The 16,257-nt window shown below is 53.2% G+C and overlaps 7 protein-coding genes across 7 annotated transcripts; 4 read left to right on the top strand and 3 right to left on the bottom strand.

Annotated features, from left to right (window-relative positions):
* Positions 1 to 309: 309 nt before the first annotated feature.
* On the top strand, positions 310 to 1,980 carry Z517_03646 (uncharacterized protein; the record flags this gene model as incomplete). Its single annotated transcript, XM_013432750.1, has 12 exons — positions 310 to 396; positions 472 to 535; positions 632 to 726; positions 786 to 866; positions 934 to 973; positions 1,045 to 1,115; positions 1,186 to 1,278; positions 1,330 to 1,336; positions 1,396 to 1,424; positions 1,496 to 1,600; positions 1,663 to 1,750; positions 1,880 to 1,980. 12 exons carry the CDS (start codon positions 310 to 312, stop codon positions 1,978 to 1,980), a joined length of 861 nt encoding a protein of 286 aa, XP_013288204.1.
* A 1,617-nt stretch (positions 1,981 to 3,597) lies between these two features.
* Positions 3,598 to 5,034, top strand: Z517_03645 (uncharacterized protein; the record flags this gene model as incomplete). Its single annotated transcript, XM_013432749.1, has 1 exon — positions 3,598 to 5,034. One exon carries the CDS (start codon positions 3,598 to 3,600, stop codon positions 5,032 to 5,034), a length of 1,437 nt encoding a protein of 478 aa, XP_013288203.1.
* Positions 5,035 to 5,702: 668 nt separating this feature from the next.
* Z517_03644 (uncharacterized protein) lies at positions 5,703 to 6,098 on the bottom strand (the record flags this gene model as incomplete). Its single annotated transcript, XM_013432748.1, has 1 exon — positions 5,703 to 6,098. The coding sequence occupies one exon, from the start codon at positions 6,096 to 6,098 to the stop codon at positions 5,703 to 5,705; it is 396 nt and encodes a 131-aa protein (XP_013288202.1).
* Positions 6,099 to 6,752: 654 nt separating this feature from the next.
* On the top strand, positions 6,753 to 10,615 carry Z517_03643 (uncharacterized protein; the record flags this gene model as incomplete). Its single annotated transcript, XM_013432747.1, has 2 exons — positions 6,753 to 6,920; positions 6,974 to 10,615. 2 exons carry the CDS (start codon positions 6,753 to 6,755, stop codon positions 10,613 to 10,615), a joined length of 3,810 nt encoding a protein of 1,269 aa, XP_013288201.1.
* A 663-nt stretch (positions 10,616 to 11,278) lies between these two features.
* Positions 11,279 to 11,776, top strand: Z517_03642 (uncharacterized protein; the record flags this gene model as incomplete). Its single annotated transcript, XM_013432746.1, has 2 exons — positions 11,279 to 11,338; positions 11,477 to 11,776. 2 exons carry the CDS (start codon positions 11,279 to 11,281, stop codon positions 11,774 to 11,776), a joined length of 360 nt encoding a protein of 119 aa, XP_013288200.1.
* Positions 11,777 to 11,988: 212 nt separating this feature from the next.
* Positions 11,989 to 12,654, bottom strand: Z517_03641 (uncharacterized protein; the record flags this gene model as incomplete). Its single annotated transcript, XM_013432745.1, has 2 exons — positions 11,989 to 12,433; positions 12,575 to 12,654. 2 exons carry the CDS (start codon positions 12,652 to 12,654, stop codon positions 11,989 to 11,991), a joined length of 525 nt encoding a protein of 174 aa, XP_013288199.1.
* A 964-nt stretch (positions 12,655 to 13,618) lies between these two features.
* On the bottom strand, positions 13,619 to 15,970 carry Z517_03640 (uncharacterized protein; the record flags this gene model as incomplete). Its single annotated transcript, XM_013432744.1, has 1 exon — positions 13,619 to 15,970. The coding sequence occupies one exon, from the start codon at positions 15,968 to 15,970 to the stop codon at positions 13,619 to 13,621; it is 2,352 nt and encodes a 783-aa protein (XP_013288198.1).
* Positions 15,971 to 16,257: the final 287 nt, after the last annotated feature.

The following is a 16,257-nucleotide window of genomic DNA, read 5'->3' as shown; positions in this document are numbered from 1 at the left end:
TACCGTCTCCGATGCCCAAATTCGCATCGGCAAGGGGTGGAGCCCCAATGTACACGGGCGGTTCCACCGGGGTCGTGCTCAATCGACGTTTTGCCGGCTACCGAGCAGCACTCGGCAAAAGGCGGTGGGGTGGTGGAGTAATGCAACGCGCAGATTGAGCCTCGGAGTCCATGCCCTGGGGCTCAGATGGAGAATATCGACATACAAAAAGTGGCCTCGATAGATGGGCAACAATCATCGGATCCTGGAAATTCGAGAACAAGACCGTCCAAGAAGAAGACGACTCTTTTTGTAAAGGTGACATAAGCAATGGTTGTGGCAATTGTGACAGGCGCCTCAAGGGGCATCGGGCGGGCGGTTGCCCTGCAGCTTGCCGATGATGGGATGGATGTTGCAGTGAGTGCAAAGAAACTCGTCTTCTTCGCGGGAAGAGGAGATGCGATCGTGACTGTCCAGCTTACAATCTTTTAGGTCAATGACATCAAAGCACAGGCCCAAGAGTTGGAGGCCGTCAAGTCGGAAGTGGAAGCAAAAGGTGAGAAGAACCTCAGCGGTGGAGATGCCACTCCTGGGAACGTCAAAATTGTCTTGCATTGCCTGTTTCCAAATGCTCACAGAAATTCCGGCGCAGGCAGAAGATCGATCTGTCTTTTTGCCGATGTCAGCAACGAACGCGAGGTCCATGAGATGGTGCAAAAGACGGCCAGCGAGCTGGGGGAACTGAACGTGCGAGCCCCTTCACTGGTGCTGCTATAGGAGCTGGCGCACTTACATCCCATCCCCAGGTTATGGTCGCCAATGCAGGAATCATCGTCCCCAAGCCATTATTGGAAGTTAGCGTGGAAGAGTGGGACAGAGTCTTGGCTGTGAGAAGAATGCTTCCTTAATACCATCTTCTTGATCCTGAATCCCTCCTTACCGGTGTCTCTCCAGGTCAATGTCCGCGGCGTGTTGCTTTGTTATAGAGAGGCGGGTGAGCATTCATCAACCCACGGATCTTGCGGCTGAGACGTGTCGAAAGAACTGACTTTGAGATGCCTACAGCTAAGCAGATGATCAAGCAAGGCAAAGGAGGAAAAATCCTCGGGGCTTGTTCCACTGCTGGCTTCAAGGCGGTATGCGTTCTCTCGACTACATGGCTCTGCTTATACAGAGTCTCGGACGTAACTCTGACCGTGGTGGCAGACCGGCAATGCTGGAGCATACTCGACCAGCAAATGGGCTGTTCGGGGACTGACCCAGCTTGCGGCGGGAGAGTTTGCACCTTACGATATCAACGTAATGGCAAATGATGTCCCCTCGTTCATGACCGCGACTGACCCATCTTAGGTGAATGGTTAGTCTGGACTTCGCCTCCGGTCAAATAGTTGATACTCACTGTTGCAACCACGAAAGCCTACGCGCCCGGCCCCGTCGACACACCGGTGAGTGACTGCACGTCGTTTGGCATGGGCCAGTGTGAGAGGGATCTTGCTTACTCTTTGAAACACATCAGATGTGGAAGGCGATTGGCGCCAGCCTCTCCCAGCGACATGGCATTGATCCAGAAGTTGCGTTCCAGAAATCTGTCGAGGCACGAGCAGTGCTCAAGCGTTCGCAGGTCCGTCCAAGTCTCGGATTCCCTCTGGAGCTGACTGCCTGGTGGCTAATCGGTGCAAACAGACCCCGGAAGATATCGCCAATCTGGTCAGTTTTCTAGCAAGTCCCAAGGCGAGGAACATCACGGGTCAGACCGTCTTGTGTGACGGAGGTAAGTCCACCTATATCAATTGCAGCAGGGCTTGGACGACTTGTTCTGCGGCTTTCCTTTCTTTCCTGACACGGCTTCAACTCTCAGGCATCAATTTTTCGTGATACCCAATGTGGACACAAATCGTAGCGAGCGCTCCATCTATCCGAGAAGAGGTCGTTGTATCAGAGAAGGAGGAGGAAGAAGAGAAGCGGAAGAGGACAAAAGCGAATGCATTCGCGGGGCAGTAGATAGTCAGTTGACAGAAGAAGATGGCTTGTCGGCACAAGCAGAATAAGATCTGCTCTCCGCTCACCTGGAAATCACTTTTAAATCCCCGTCAGCTCAGTACTGCACCCCTTCGCACCTGTTTCTCACACTCGCCGTCGTCCTCATCCAATTCGTCCTGTGGTCATGTCGGCGCGTCGGTGGTGGTCGTGGCTGGCTTCTAGGCTCCTAGGGTCCAGGTACCACCCATCATTCCCTGCCGCTGAATGCAGGTTCGTTCTCGCGGAGCATATAATGGAGCCCAAATCCGAGCGTGCTTCACCATCCGACCCTCTCGGGAATCTTCCTGCTCTCTCCGCTCCTCCTCGCCTCCTCCTGATACCGTCCTGACATGGCGGACAAGATACTGCCGCAGAGAAATTATGGGCTGAAGCAGAGACAAATAGGTCCACAAGAGGAGCGCACGCGGAGGTTGACCAAGTCGTGGGAGGGAGCAAGTATGTCTTTAAGACGAAGAAAGATCACGAACGTACTCTGCAGCGAGGACGACTTGCAGGGAAGATGGCATTAACCCATCTAATGTCTTTGGATGAAATGTAGGATGCGCTCCGTGACCTCTATTTTCTTTGCTCTCAAGACTCCGATGTCCTTTATCTCCCAGTTATACCTGCTGTCAATATCGTCTGACCCATCGCATATTGCAAGCGGCGACTGAACGTGTAAGTTTTCCCCACCCATCCTGTTGGCGCTGAGCTCGAAGTGCCGTTCTTGTGGGCTACCCAAGTACTAACGCAACCTCCACATTCAGTCCTGCGTCCGTCAGGACAAGGCAACCCGCTTGAACCGCCTTCTGTCGGAAGTTAATTACTGCTACTTGAGTTTTGACTGGGTGTTCGGGCAGGCGTGGAAACCGCACTGCTGGGCACACCTGGACGCTTCCCGGCTGGGGCGTTGCAAAACGCGTCACCTTCCGTCACACCTTAGTCCGCCCTGGTTGCTGACCTCGTCACCGGAACCGGGTAGCCACTCTAAAAGATGCTCAGTGGTCGAGCTGTTCAGTGGACAACAAAGCTTTGATCTTGAGGGGGAAATGGCCAGGTTGGTAGCATGGCTTCGCACGTGTGAGCCCATCACCATCTTCTCTGCCAGTGAACGTAAATAAAAGAAACTGTCCACATTCGTGAATGGTCAGCCGTGGTGGTTTAAGATTCTGCTTCACGGTTGAAAGGCGTACATTGCGTTGCTTTTTTTGGTCACCCCAGTCAGCGTTTATACAAGAGCTAACCTCAGGACCGCCAAAGCGTGCCGTAGGCAGAGTTTAGTTAGATCCTGACAAGAGGGAAAGTACTTTCCGCTCGTCTGAGATTTCGTCTTTGGAGTTTTGCACCTAGCCGCCAATGGCCAATGATTGCAAGGGCATGTTACTTGGATTTTGGTTGCCTCGTATTCGTTGGGCCTATCAAGCATGGTTGCCTTCGTCTTCTGCACCATTCGGAATTGCTAACATGTCTATTCGAGAAGATAGCAAAAGACGCGTCGAGGATCCTCTAACTTCCCAGATGACTTGAGTTGATCGTTACTCTTCTCTGTCGCTCTGTAGGCTTCATCTCCATCATTCAACGAAGTGAGACGACGCAAATATGGGGTCAGCTTCTGCCTACCCCTCTCTAGAATGGGATGACAGCATAAGGCTGTTCGAGTTATCGAGATCCGACCTACCAGGTGGACGGCTGTACGGCCGTCTAACATCCGTTCGATTATCCAATTGTCCAGAATACTGTGCTATTTCATACGTGTGGAAAGAGCCACGTACAAAGCACGTTGTTCTGTCCAAGGACTGCACCATCGATGTTCCGGATTCGCTTTTCGATGGTCTCTCGGAGATCCTGCGAGAAAGAGAAGTAAAGCTGATTTGGGCAGACCAGGTGTGCATCAGACAAGCCGATGACCATGAAAAAGAATCGCAAGTGGTTCTTATGGCGCAAATCTATGGTCACGCCCATCTGGTTATTGCCTGGCTTGGAAAGCCAGCAGAGGACACCAGGCTGGCCTTCCGATTACTTGAGTTCTTTGCGGCTCTGCCAAGTGAGACTCGTGGCGTCGTCGAAGGATCGGAAGCTCAGCGTCCTCTTCTTATACTCGAGGAACTCGCTCAAGAGCTATGTTTGGATGATCGAGTTCAAGTTTTCGCCGATCCCACTAACGCAGCCTGGCGAGGTGTTTTCGCCTTGGTCAAACGACCATGGTTTACCAGATTCTGGGTGGTCCAAGAGGTTGCTTTGTCTTCCAATCTCAGTATCCGATGCGGGAAATTCGAGATCTCTGGAGACCCCTTCTGCCGCGTCTTGCGACTCATCAGTATGATCGCGTTGTTTCCTCCTCCAGTGGATCTGATGAACGATTTCAACCTTGGGCTTCAGCTGACCAACTTGAGAGGTTCAATTATGGTGGGGAAATCCCAGAGCTTCCTTCACCTAGCACACAGGTTTAGTCACTGGAATTGTACAGACGATCGAGACAGACTCAATGCACTTGTCAGCGTGGCTTTTAAGGGGAATCCTTCGCCGTGGTTTTCTCCCAATTATCGCACCGATGTAGGCGGAGTCTACCAAATTTTTGCCGAGTCATACATTTCTGCCACTGGGAACTTGGACATCCTGCATTTCGCGGGCGACAGCAGGCCTGTCGTTCTCCCCACTGCTGGTGGACTTCAAATCTATAATGTTCCGTACATGAACGACGAATCGAACGTGGCCGCCACGTGGAGCCCGGATTGGAGGATAAAAACAAGGCCGCTACCGTTTCTCTCGGAGAATTCTGTCAACGATGGTCTTGCTTTTTCCGCAACTCACTCTGTTGCAGACTTTCAACTTGATTCGTCTCGACGTAGATTGCGCGTCAGAGCTCTCCTTGTGAACGAAGTGAAGGTTATTGGTCCGCCACTTCTACCGGACTGCCTGCGATCGAGGTCTCAACATTCAAAATTGAGGGAATTCTCAACATTTGGTTTGCTTTGGCAAGATCTGTCTGTGGTCAAGATGCAGAGGATGAAGACTGGGTGCATCGATTTGCCATAACACTTATCGCTGTCGCCAGTAGTGCCTCGAACACGCGCCCAACAAATTGAACGCTTCGAATGCTGGACCAAGTGGCTTCTTCATGTTTCGGATCAAGAGGAGGACTGTTCCGAAGACAGATTACGCCACTATTTCAATCCAAGCAGCGAGGGACTTTCGGATGCGTTCACTTATGGGTACGAGGCGGTCGAGGCATGCAAATATAGGATTTTTTTCGTCGCTAGGACCGGAAGTTTCGGCCTGGGACCTGCTCAGATCAGACCTGGGTCAACGATATACCTGATTCATGGACTCAAGACACCATTTGTTCTGGAAGAGGCATCAGAAGAGACTTGTTACCATCTACGCGGGGATTGTTACGTCGACATGCTCGTGTACGGGGCTATTCTCGAGTCAGACGTTGATACTAATATACACCTACTTTAGTAGGTTCCATAGGGTATATCCTCGGCAGTCGTCTCCTCCTCTTCGTCGGCTGGTCTTCGCCCACAGTACTTTGCAATTGTTGATCATGACTCAGGCTACCTACGAAGATTGGAGAAAATAAGGCCAGAGGCGTCTGCAGCCGCCGATGGGGAAATGATGGGGTGGCCTGCGTGCAGACACTATCCACAAATCGCTTCCGCGCCACTTTATAGTGCAAGACGAGAACGTCGTGGAGACAAGTCTCACTGCCTTTTCCAGCCATACTCCATCATACTTTCGTCAGCATTCCCCGCATCAAACCATCCTCTGAGCTTTGCAATATCTTCCTCGTCGAAGTAATCGTTTGCCATTGACCAGTCAACAATACTATGGTGGGCCTCTTGAGCGCGTGAGCCAGTTCTAGCGCCTTCCGCATCAAACATATCGTGCTCCCGTAGTATGTCGAGCCTCTGATCTGGAGCCTTGACGTATTCATAGAGGAGGATCAAATCTGGACCTCCCAGAATGGATTCAGGGTCGTTGTGGCGCTTGATTATCTCATCTGTGAGGATGTGCTCCTTGATCATGATGTGCGCGGGCGGACCAGTATAGCCGGTTGCAGGTTGGGCGTTGCCGTCGTTGGTAGTCGGAGCAGACATTGCTAGATTGCTTCGGGACTGGAATAGCTCGGTACTTTGATCTGGATGATAGAAAATCGCTGTTCGGGGAGAGGCAGACGTGATCCTGATGTCTTAAAGAAGGAAGGCGGAATATTTTGTGATCAAGTACCAGAAGCGCAAGAGAGAGTCGACTAGGCAGCAGGCGTTGCAGCAGGGCTTCTTACTTCCGAACCTGAATGCTACATCGCGACTGTCAGTCAAAAGTCAACACGGGGATCATTATTGGTCGCAGGAATTCATCCAATTGCAGGCAGCAGGGTGAATCGTCCAGGATATTGGCAAAGTATCCTTCACGCCGTCAGGTCAGGACGTGTTTGACGAGGCTCTTTTGCAAGCACCATCTTTGATACAAACTACTATTAAGAGCTATCAAACAAGGACTGAGCTCGACTGTGTTGAGCACTGGGTGGCGTCGCGCTAGCCCGAGCTCGGGGTGAGGGGCGACCAGTTTTCAATTACTCGCCTTGGCATCCAAAGTCGCGTCGAAACGCGTCATACCTGCCCTTGAACAGCAAACAGGCACCTCCGGATGCGGCACCGCAGACACTTGAATTCAGGAATGTCGTTGCGTCGAATAATGCGACCCTTCGATATCTATCGTGTACATTCGGATGTATCAATCTCCCGGGGCCTATGGAACCCCACGAGCCATGGCTGGCCGATTTCATCACGTCCAGTCTCGATGCGTGGTTTGGTGAACTTGAAGGATGCCGCACTACCGACTATCAGTTTCACAAGATTGACGATAAACTAAAAGCAAGTTATAGGGCGACATGTTCCAGAACTGTGTACCTCCTGAAGGTAAGGGCGAGTTTGGGTACTTGTCTAGGCTAAATGCGCTGACTCTATATCAGCTGCCGAAACTTGGTACGATAGAACCCTGTGGGGAGATCTCTGACGGAATCCACAAGATTGAAGCCATCTTCACCAAGGGCACCGCAGTCGAAATAAAACAGTCCGATGCTCAGCAAGGGACACTCTTGCACCTTACCAATCCTGTCCTTCGCGTTACTCCTCATGTCAACCCACCGAAACCCTTGCTCGAGATTGCGGCCTACAGGATTGTGAATGAGACGGACCAGCGGGAACAAGACCATTCTTCTGGCTGCGCTGTCACTGAAGACAAAGATGTACGCGAAAGGATATCCAGGTATTGGGCCGTGAAAGAGCAGAATCGTGCTCCGTTGACTCCCGCCTCACGCGGCAGTCCCGACTCCTTCAAATCACAGATTGATTTCAATGCCCAGGTACACCATGTGGATAGAAAACCTGGTGGGGATCCTGAGGAAGATGTCTCCCATCAGTTATTCTGTACACAGGTTCCCAACGCTTTCACTTACTGGGACAGAACCACACAGATAGAGTCGACCTCTAGCAACGAAAATGGGCCAGCCACCAGGTGCGATGAGAATCAATCAGTGCCACCACCCCTGAGTAGACAAGGCTCAATCGGCTCTGCATACGGTAGCCCTTCGAAACAGGCACAACGGTCTGCGCCAGGGGGGGATCGCACCTTCGCTACGGGTAAAAGCATTACACCCCCTCATGAGTCTCCATTGGCTCTACCAACGACAGATGACCCAGGAACAGAACTCGCAACCAGAGCTCTCTCCCGGTCAACACATCCTAATTCGCCAGGAGTTCAAGTTATTCCGGTTCTCACAACAAACTATGACAAGAGCAGTCCTGTGGAGATGTCTGAGCTAGGAGGCAACATTCTTGGATCTTCAAGACAGTCGGCAGATCAAAATCACGAAGAGATACCCAAGCTATCCACAAAATCGAGTCCGCTAAGGCCAAATGTTGTCTCATCGGCTGAACAGCCTCTGGGCCACTTTAATCGGTTGCAAGAAGAGGCACAAGCAGGCAGATATGTTCCCAAGCGCATCCAACAGATTCCGCGTCAGCAGGCACAGCTATTGGCGTCCCTTCTGGAGTCTGGGGACTGTTGGCAACCGCCACTCGTTGGTCGCCCCCAGAGGCCAGGAGGGGTGCCTCTAGACCTCCTGGTACAACTCTCGGACGCTGCTGACAATCGAGCGAGTGATCTCGGCTCATCTCTGGAGATTGCAGCACCTGATTTCTCAACGCAAGGTGTTTCGGCAGCGCAGGACTCACGAGACGAGGACTTGAAATCAGGGACCCCCAGTGAAGGAAATGTGAGCGACTCTGAGGAGTTTGCCGATTGGTCTCAGAGCCCACCAACTCAACTGCGGCGAGTCACTAGATTACCGCCGAATAGTCCGCCACTGGATCTCACGCGACAGAAACAGCGTCCCCATCTTGCTGGCAATCCAAACAAGGAGAGCCCATTGTCCAGTGGTCAAGAGCCGTTTTCCAACAACCCTGCCGACCGGGAGCAAGGGCGCGAGCCCCAATCATTGTCCTATGAACATAGTCCCGGTTCTTTGGAAGCGAGTTCGCATCAGAGTGTCAGTTCAAGACCATCGGCTGCGGAGGTTCCACAATCAGCGCAGTTACCGCAAGCTGACCCGAGTGATAAGAGCTCGTACCAAGAAGGGATGCCTCCCAAGGTTGTTGGGATACGAGGCAGCTCAAAGTCTGACGGGATTCAGGTTGCGCGGACGCCCTACGGTGGGAAAGGGCCTTATTTCCCCCGTCTCGTGGGTGCTCAAGACGATCTGACTATTCAAAAGAAAAAGATCAGTGATGGATATCCAGCTTCGACCTTTGTCCCTAGGACCTACGATGAGCCAAGCTCAGGGGAGATTGCTGCAGTGGCAGTGATGAAACCAGGTATCGAGGCTCTGCCCGCAGATGAGGGCTCAAATCCGACCGCGGGATCGGCCCAGAATAGCCTCATTGCAGCATACTGTGCACCACAGGTGTTTCAAGCAACGGGGATCGACCACACTCATTCGCGCAAGACCCCAATCCCTGCCCGCAACGTCAGTGCAGAAGATGCTCTTTCTGCGAGCACTAGCTCTCAGAAAGTGGTCCGCAGTCGTCTTGTATCTGTAGGAGGACAAGACCGTGCGGCAGAGAATGGTTTCCAGCCTTCAATCAGTTCTGACGACGACGGAAACCCTCCATCACCAGCTGTGTCTGCAAGCCGTGAATCAATTTCTTCTGTATCGGCAAAACGAAAGCGCACAGACTCGAAAGGCCGCAATTCTCCCGTCAAAAAGCTACGGCAAGAGCAAGAAGCCGCGGACAGCGATCTCAAAAATGGAGAGATTGTTGAGAAGGCATCAGAAGATCATAGACAGCGACGAGGTCAGATTGACAGGCTCGAGAACTCTCTGCGACGTCCTGCTTCAGAGCCGAGGATGGCTGCGGGCTGCGATAGTGAGACTTTGGCGTCTGAGCAAGTGAAGCAACACCGTCTGGTAACCTTGCGATCGACTGGCGAGCCTCAGTTGTTGACAAGTCGATCTCCTCGGTCGTCACGAATTGATACAGACAGCCCCGCGAGCCTTGTGGGAGAAGCACCCGTGCACAGACGGCAGAATCAACGGCTAGACTCTACGACCCTCGCATTGCGGCGGACTTCGACTCCCATCACCCGTCAATCTGCGTATGGTGGAGTTGACGAGGAGAACAAGTCAACTAAGGCTGACAGTCTTTTCGTCAGATATCGCACGGCGTACCCCGACTATGCCGGGAGCGTGGATGATTTTCTCAACTCATACTGTTTTGTCAAGGAGATCTGGGTGCGCATGCCGTGGCCCAAGGCGATTCATCAGTCGCATCTCGACGATGCAGTCTTTCACCATTTCCACAGCTATCAGCCGTATACAAGGACCGCAGGTACGGCAGCTGTGGGGTTTGTTGAATTTTTCCACGGTATCGAAGACCCCAGCCACCATCAAAGGATCATTAGACCTTGGATGCTGGAAAAGGTGCCAGGACGAGGAGGGACACCGACGAGATCGATTGTGGGCGAACCCTCGATACATGAACGAGGGCATCTTTTCCCCACGGCGCCGGTCCTGTCAACCAAGACAGCAAACCTATTATTGGCCATGAACGAGTTGACTGCTGTGCAACAAGGGCAGTTTCAACATGTAGCCCGAGGCGAGGAAGAGGCTGTTGCGAGTTGCATGGAGTCGATTGAAAGATGGCGTGAAGACGCAGCTCGTACAGCATCGCCTGAACTAGGAACACCAGATGTCGACAGGAGTCTTTCACGACGGACAACACCAAACCGAGAATCTCTAGACCCTGCGACCATTGCCTCGATACCTACTGTCTCGGCTAAACCACAGGAGCATTGTGAAGTATCGACGGGTCTGTTCGTCAAGCCACCAAAGCCTGTCATAGAGGTCACAGCAGGTTCCGTGAAAGCCGTCTCCCGCAGGAGCTCGTCGGCGCGGACGAAGAAGCGAACGTCAATGCGGGATTTTTGGAGAGGGACAGGCACGGCCTTTACGCAGTTTGAACAGCAGTACACGAGGTCGACTACAAAGAAGACAGTCAGGGCTTTTAGCGAGACGCTAGGTACTTCGTTTGGGGGAGGAAAGAAATCAAGATAAAAACAACGGAAGGAGGGATGTTTTCTTGACGAAGTTAGATGCAAAAGGACTGGATTGATGTTGTAACATGAGGAAACGTTGCAGTCTGCACTGTGAAACATTGTTCCCGTTCTACCTGTTGTGCTTCATGTGCACTGTAGTAGTCGTGGCGAGCTTGAGCTATACCGTGACCTTAAGGCAAAGTATCTCAACAAGGGATTCGACGTTGTCCCTGATCGCTGGGCGACTCATTCGGTGTAAATGTCGTCCCGCGTGGCTGGACTGGATACGATGCCTCAGCAACGCCGTACGCACGAAAGCCTCGGTTCCGCGTTCTCACGTCCGTTTCCGGCGCGAGAGCCAAGAAGGAAGGGGCAGGGGTGGCATGGGCGAGATGTTGGTGGATGGAATAGGTGGATGGAGAGATTAGATATATAGGATGAGAAGGAAGCATGGGATGAAGCATGCAGGGTCAATGGTAGATGGTAGATGAATCAATCAATCTATCTGTCTGTCAATCTACCTTCGAGTTCTAGCTGTGTGTCTGTGTATGAGTAACACAATAAATTCACCCCGCTAGTCCACAATCCACCAGACATCAATCGATCACCATCAATCCGGCTGAACCAGCTGAGGAATAATTCTCGAGCTACCGAACCAAGATACACAGAACATACACAAGAAATGTCGCGCGTCGTGTTGGCCACGAGCATCACCCACGCCCTTGTCGCGGTGGGACACACTGTAAGTCAGTCTTTTATTCTCCCTCCTTTCTTCACCATACATTCATGCCACTTTCCTCCCACCCTCTCTTCCCCTTTCTCTCACCTTGTCTCCAAGAGGCAAACACACCTATCTAAAAAATACTGACACACCGCAAAGGTCCACGGCCTCAACACCTTCGGCCTACCCGCGTGGTCCGCCCTCCCCGCCCTGCTGCGCTGCTACGCCAAAGCCGGCTGGTTCCAGGGCAGCGTCTTCTTCAGCATCGCCGCGCTGTCCACGTACCAGCTGTCGCAGCGCGATCCGGCCGCGTGGACGGGCGTGGACCGGGTCATCGTCGCCATGACCGCCGCGCTGTACGGGATTAGTAGTGCGTGGTATTTGCGCCATGGGGATCGTGTGACCGGGGCGGTGACGGGGTTGGGGGGCGTCATGTCGGCGTGGACGTGGTTGCAGTAGGATGGCAAAAGGATGAGTGGTTGAAGTGGTGATGGATGTTAGTGTGTGTCTCTTGGGGGTTGGGCGATTTGCTGGCGTGCTGGTTTACGAGTGGAAGGGAAGTTCTAGAAAAAGGGCAAGTGAGGGATATTGAGATTTTTAATTCTTTACCCAGAACACGAAGCCTCATTGCCGCCACAGAGACATCAGAGTCCATCTAATCCAAGCCATTCTCACAACTTTGCTTTTCGCTTTCCCTCGTCCTCCTTCCCACCCTCACCGCTCAGTGCACCCGGCTCCATCAACGCCTCATACCCGCGCCTCACATGCGCCGGCATGCCCTCGGGGGTCGGCCGCCCTAGCACTCCCTGATCGTTACTGACCCAGACGTGCATGCTCCCTCCGACGGCCTTGACCTGGGGTTCGCCCTTTTTGAAGATGCCCACCTCGTAGAGCACGCTGGACTTGCCGAGGCGGGCGACGCGCAGGCCCACCTCGATGACGCCGGGGTACTCGACGCTGCCGAAGTAGTCGAAGTAGGTGTGCGCGATGATGGCGGCCTGCGGGCTTTTGTGCATCGTGTACCCGCACCGCTCGATCAGGTACTGGTTCGCGACCGAGTCGCACAGCACGCCGTAGTACGGGTTGTTCATGTGGCCGAAGACGTCGTTGTCGCTCCTGCAAAGTCCACCCCCGGGGGTTACGAGGGGCCGTTTGTTAGGGACTGGTTCAAATAGATGGGACACATGGCCATGGGATGACAAGAGAGTAGCATTCTTTGGTGCTGGTGCTGGTGCTGCTATGTTTGGGTATACTCACCATCGTGTCCGATACTCCAGCCTGTACGGATAATCCGAAATCACGCGTTTCCGCTTCGCCGCGATATCGAGCCCCAACATCCTTTTTTGACAGACGACAATATCAAGAGGCTTCAAACTTCAAATTCAAAGTACTTGAGCACCTCCGTTTCTGTGCGTAGGTCGAACGTCCCGGCAGAACCACCCTTGATGCCTAATGTACGATGCGGTACTATGCTGTGCTGTGCTGTATCCTCGTCTCTGCCGTCGAGAAATACAAGTCCTCAATCCCTAGCTGGCGAACAAAAGGACAATGTCTCAAATTGTGGCCGGCAATCGATCGACTTGGGGAGAGATGCTGACTGACTTGACTCGCTTGACCAGTTCTCTCAGTCCTGGGTCTTTATTTCTTGTGGTTGGGATTTATCTTGTCTTTGTCTTTGTCCTTGTCCTTGTCCTCTTCCCGTCTTTCCTGACAACAATGGAGTGACTTGGTGGTGGTGGTCGTCGTCAAAGCCTCGTCTGCTTGTTGTGCTTTTGTGTAGCTTCCCGAAGTTGATCGGGAATTCGAATTGAAAGACCTCGGCTGATGACATAAGATTTTTCTCTCCAAACACCACAAAACGCCGATGATCTTGGTTCAGCCTTGCGCAGCCTCGCCGAGTAGCAAATGTAACAAACAAGACAAGCCAATCTAGGGAAATTAGTAAATTACTGCAAGTCCTCTCGACCTTTCTTTCAGAGTTAAAAGAGAGAGGCTGTATTAGAGCCATCTGTTTCTTGGAGAGAGAAAAAAAAAAAACAGTTTTAGATGGATTTCTCAGAGGACCATTTCTCATTATTATATCCCCCTCTCAACCCCAAACAAATAGCGGAGGTATATTACTCGGTCTGGAGTTCAAAAAGTCACAGACACACAAAAGACCACCTGCCGAGCTAAAAGTACAAATCTACGCTTGCCAGTCAATAGATCCCGAAACCCAATGAAATTTCTAAAAACCATAAGCCTTGCCTCGTCTTCGAACCCCTCATAAGTCAGATCCATTTCTTCACGACGGGCAAATTATCATCTATGCAGAGAAATATTGGTGAAGTCGTCCGAGCCCCGTGGCCCCGAACCGCCAGTCCTGCTTCGCGCCTCGCTGGATTGGACCTGGAGCCCCGTGCTGCCCACGGGTCCTCCGACCGCCACCCCGATCTCACTGGCGGCAGGGCCGTGGGTCTTGGGGATCATCCGCTTCTTGTCCTTCTCCTCGTCAAAGTGCGCCTTGGCCGCCTTGGCCACGTCGCTGGTGATGGCCACCGTGTAGTTGGGCGATTCCATCGATCCGGCTGACGGGCCGCCGCCGCCGGGACCGTCGATGGGCACCTTGCGCACCGCCGACAGCAGCGCGCACACGAACTTGCTGCGGTGTTGTGCGCGGACAAAATCGGAGGCGTAGTTGCCCTTGTGCTGGAACTCGACGCGCAGCTCGAGCTTGGACAGGTCCGCGATCGAGATCAGCTGGATGTCCACGATGGGCATGAAATCCCGCTTGTGCTCGCTGACATACTTGAGCATCTCCCCGCGAAGGGTCTCAATGTCCTCGAACGACGTCCCCACCGAGACGTTGAGCGAAATTTGTTCTCTGAGCTCCTTCGACCGGGTGACGTTCTTGATCCAGACGCCGTTGATGTTGCTGTTGGGGATCTGGATCATCTGCTTCGACTGCACCTCCCGGAAGACGGAATACAGGAGGGAAATCTTGACGACGTCCATCTCGCTATCGTTGACGATGATGCGGTCACCGACGTCGTAGGGATGCTTGATAAAGACCGTGATGCAGGCGGCAAAGAGCTCACCGGCGGTGCTGGCGAACAGGAACGAACAACCGGTAAAGGTCGACCAGATCTGGGTGTAGTGGTTGGCGAGGTAGTCGGAGAAGAAGGCTGCGTAGATGAGGAAGACGAAGATCAAGACGATGACGCCCAGCACGCGGTCAAGGACTTTGATGGCATCTTTGACGTCGTTGGCCCCTTCCCAGATGGTCTTTCGGTCGTTGGCGACCTTCTTCACCAGGTCGACCATCTCTTCCATGGTGAGGTCGCCATTCTCGTCGGCGTCGACTTTGGAGTGGATGTACAGAGCTTGGTCTTCGTGGCCGGGTCCGAGCATGGCCGTGATGGCGGCTTGATCCAGCTTGGTCTCGCCAAAGTTGGTGAACGAGTTCCAGATCCGGCGGGCGAGGGCTTCGGTGCTGACGGGCCGTTCGAGTGCGGCTTCGACGACGGGACCAGAGGCAGTGGGCATGAGCACCTGTCTGCCGGCAATATCGCTGACGAGGTATCCTAGCACCGAGGTGGCATTGGCGGCGGCGTTGCCGAGATTGGTCATCAAGATGGCCGTGGATTGATCTTTGCTCCTCAATCGACCGAGCCGGTCCTTGCGGTATCCCTTGGTGTCCTGGATATCGAGGTCATCCTCGATAAAGGCCGGATGGTTGTCGTGGAACCGTCGACGCGAGACGTCGTACATGGTTTCGATGGCCCGGCTGAGCGTCTTCAACTCCTTGATGTTGTCGTAGAACTGCTTGCCGTGGTAGTTGACGCTGACCATCTGGATGAGCATCTTCTCCACCAGGTACAGGGCCGCGACGCCAATTGAGGCCTTGAGCACGTTGTGTAGCGTGTGGAGCCATTTGATCTTGCCGGCATGGTCATTGTGGAAGTCCTGGTCAAAGACGTAGATGAGCGAGTAGGATGCGATGGACAGGATGGCCCAGAAAAAGAGCGACAGCGGGATTTCCACCGCCTTGAGCACCAGCCAGTACTTGCGGATGCCTGTGTGAATGGCTCCACCGACGGTTTGGAACACGATCGGGACGGCCTGGGCCAGCAGTTTGGCGACCCACAGCAGGACCCAGACAACTTCGATCCAGATGAAGAGACCCAGGAGACGGATCCCACGGTGTTCAGTGTGGGTGGTGGTCTCGTAGATGGTTGCGGTTGTGGTGTTGTACAGCGAAGTGACATCGGAGGTGCTGTTGCCGGTCACAGGGTCGACATGGGTGACGTTGGTGGTGGTGAGCGGGGTTGTGGACGTTGTTTTGTAAGTGGACATGATCCTCGAGTCCTTGTATACCGTGGCGAAGAGGACAATGGGGATGGCCAACAGCACGGCCACAGGCACAATGTAGATGATGTACCGCAGGAGGACATTTTTCCTTATCCGCTGCCATTTCATACCAAGCTGTGTCAATCCTTCACCGTCGGTGTCACTGTCAGTGAGCTGCCGTTGAGTTGTGTAGGGAACTCTGTTGATAGGACTCGAGGACTGCCGTGTCATCTCGATACTGCGGGTGGTGTAGTGCGTCGACTGCTTGTCCTGGTAGTCGGACATGGCGTCTTGTACCGTCACAATGGCGTCTTTGACGACCATCCTGTCAAGGTATGTAAGGTGGTAAGGGGAATGAAACTACCTGACCTGAAATGTAATTCCTGTCCGCAAGAAGCAAAGAATGCGCGGCTTTGAAAAGAAGGACGGAAGGTCGAGGGAAATAGTTATACGAGGTGGCACATCGAGGGAAGATGAGCCATTCTTACCTTTCTAGCCGTCCCGCTCCACGAGGCGGCCGTTCCTTACCGGCAAATCTCCAAGCACATCATTTTTTTCCTGCGCTGTTCGCGCGGAGCCACAATCCGGACTTGCTCCCTATGCGGCGACAA

This window comes from Fonsecaea pedrosoi, assembly GCF_000835455.1.
Source record: "Fonsecaea pedrosoi CBS 271.37 unplaced genomic scaffold supercont1.2, whole genome shotgun sequence".
Taxonomy (NCBI): domain Eukaryota; kingdom Fungi; phylum Ascomycota; class Eurotiomycetes; order Chaetothyriales; family Herpotrichiellaceae; genus Fonsecaea; species Fonsecaea pedrosoi.
This window is presented reverse-complemented; position numbering and strand designations above follow the sequence as displayed.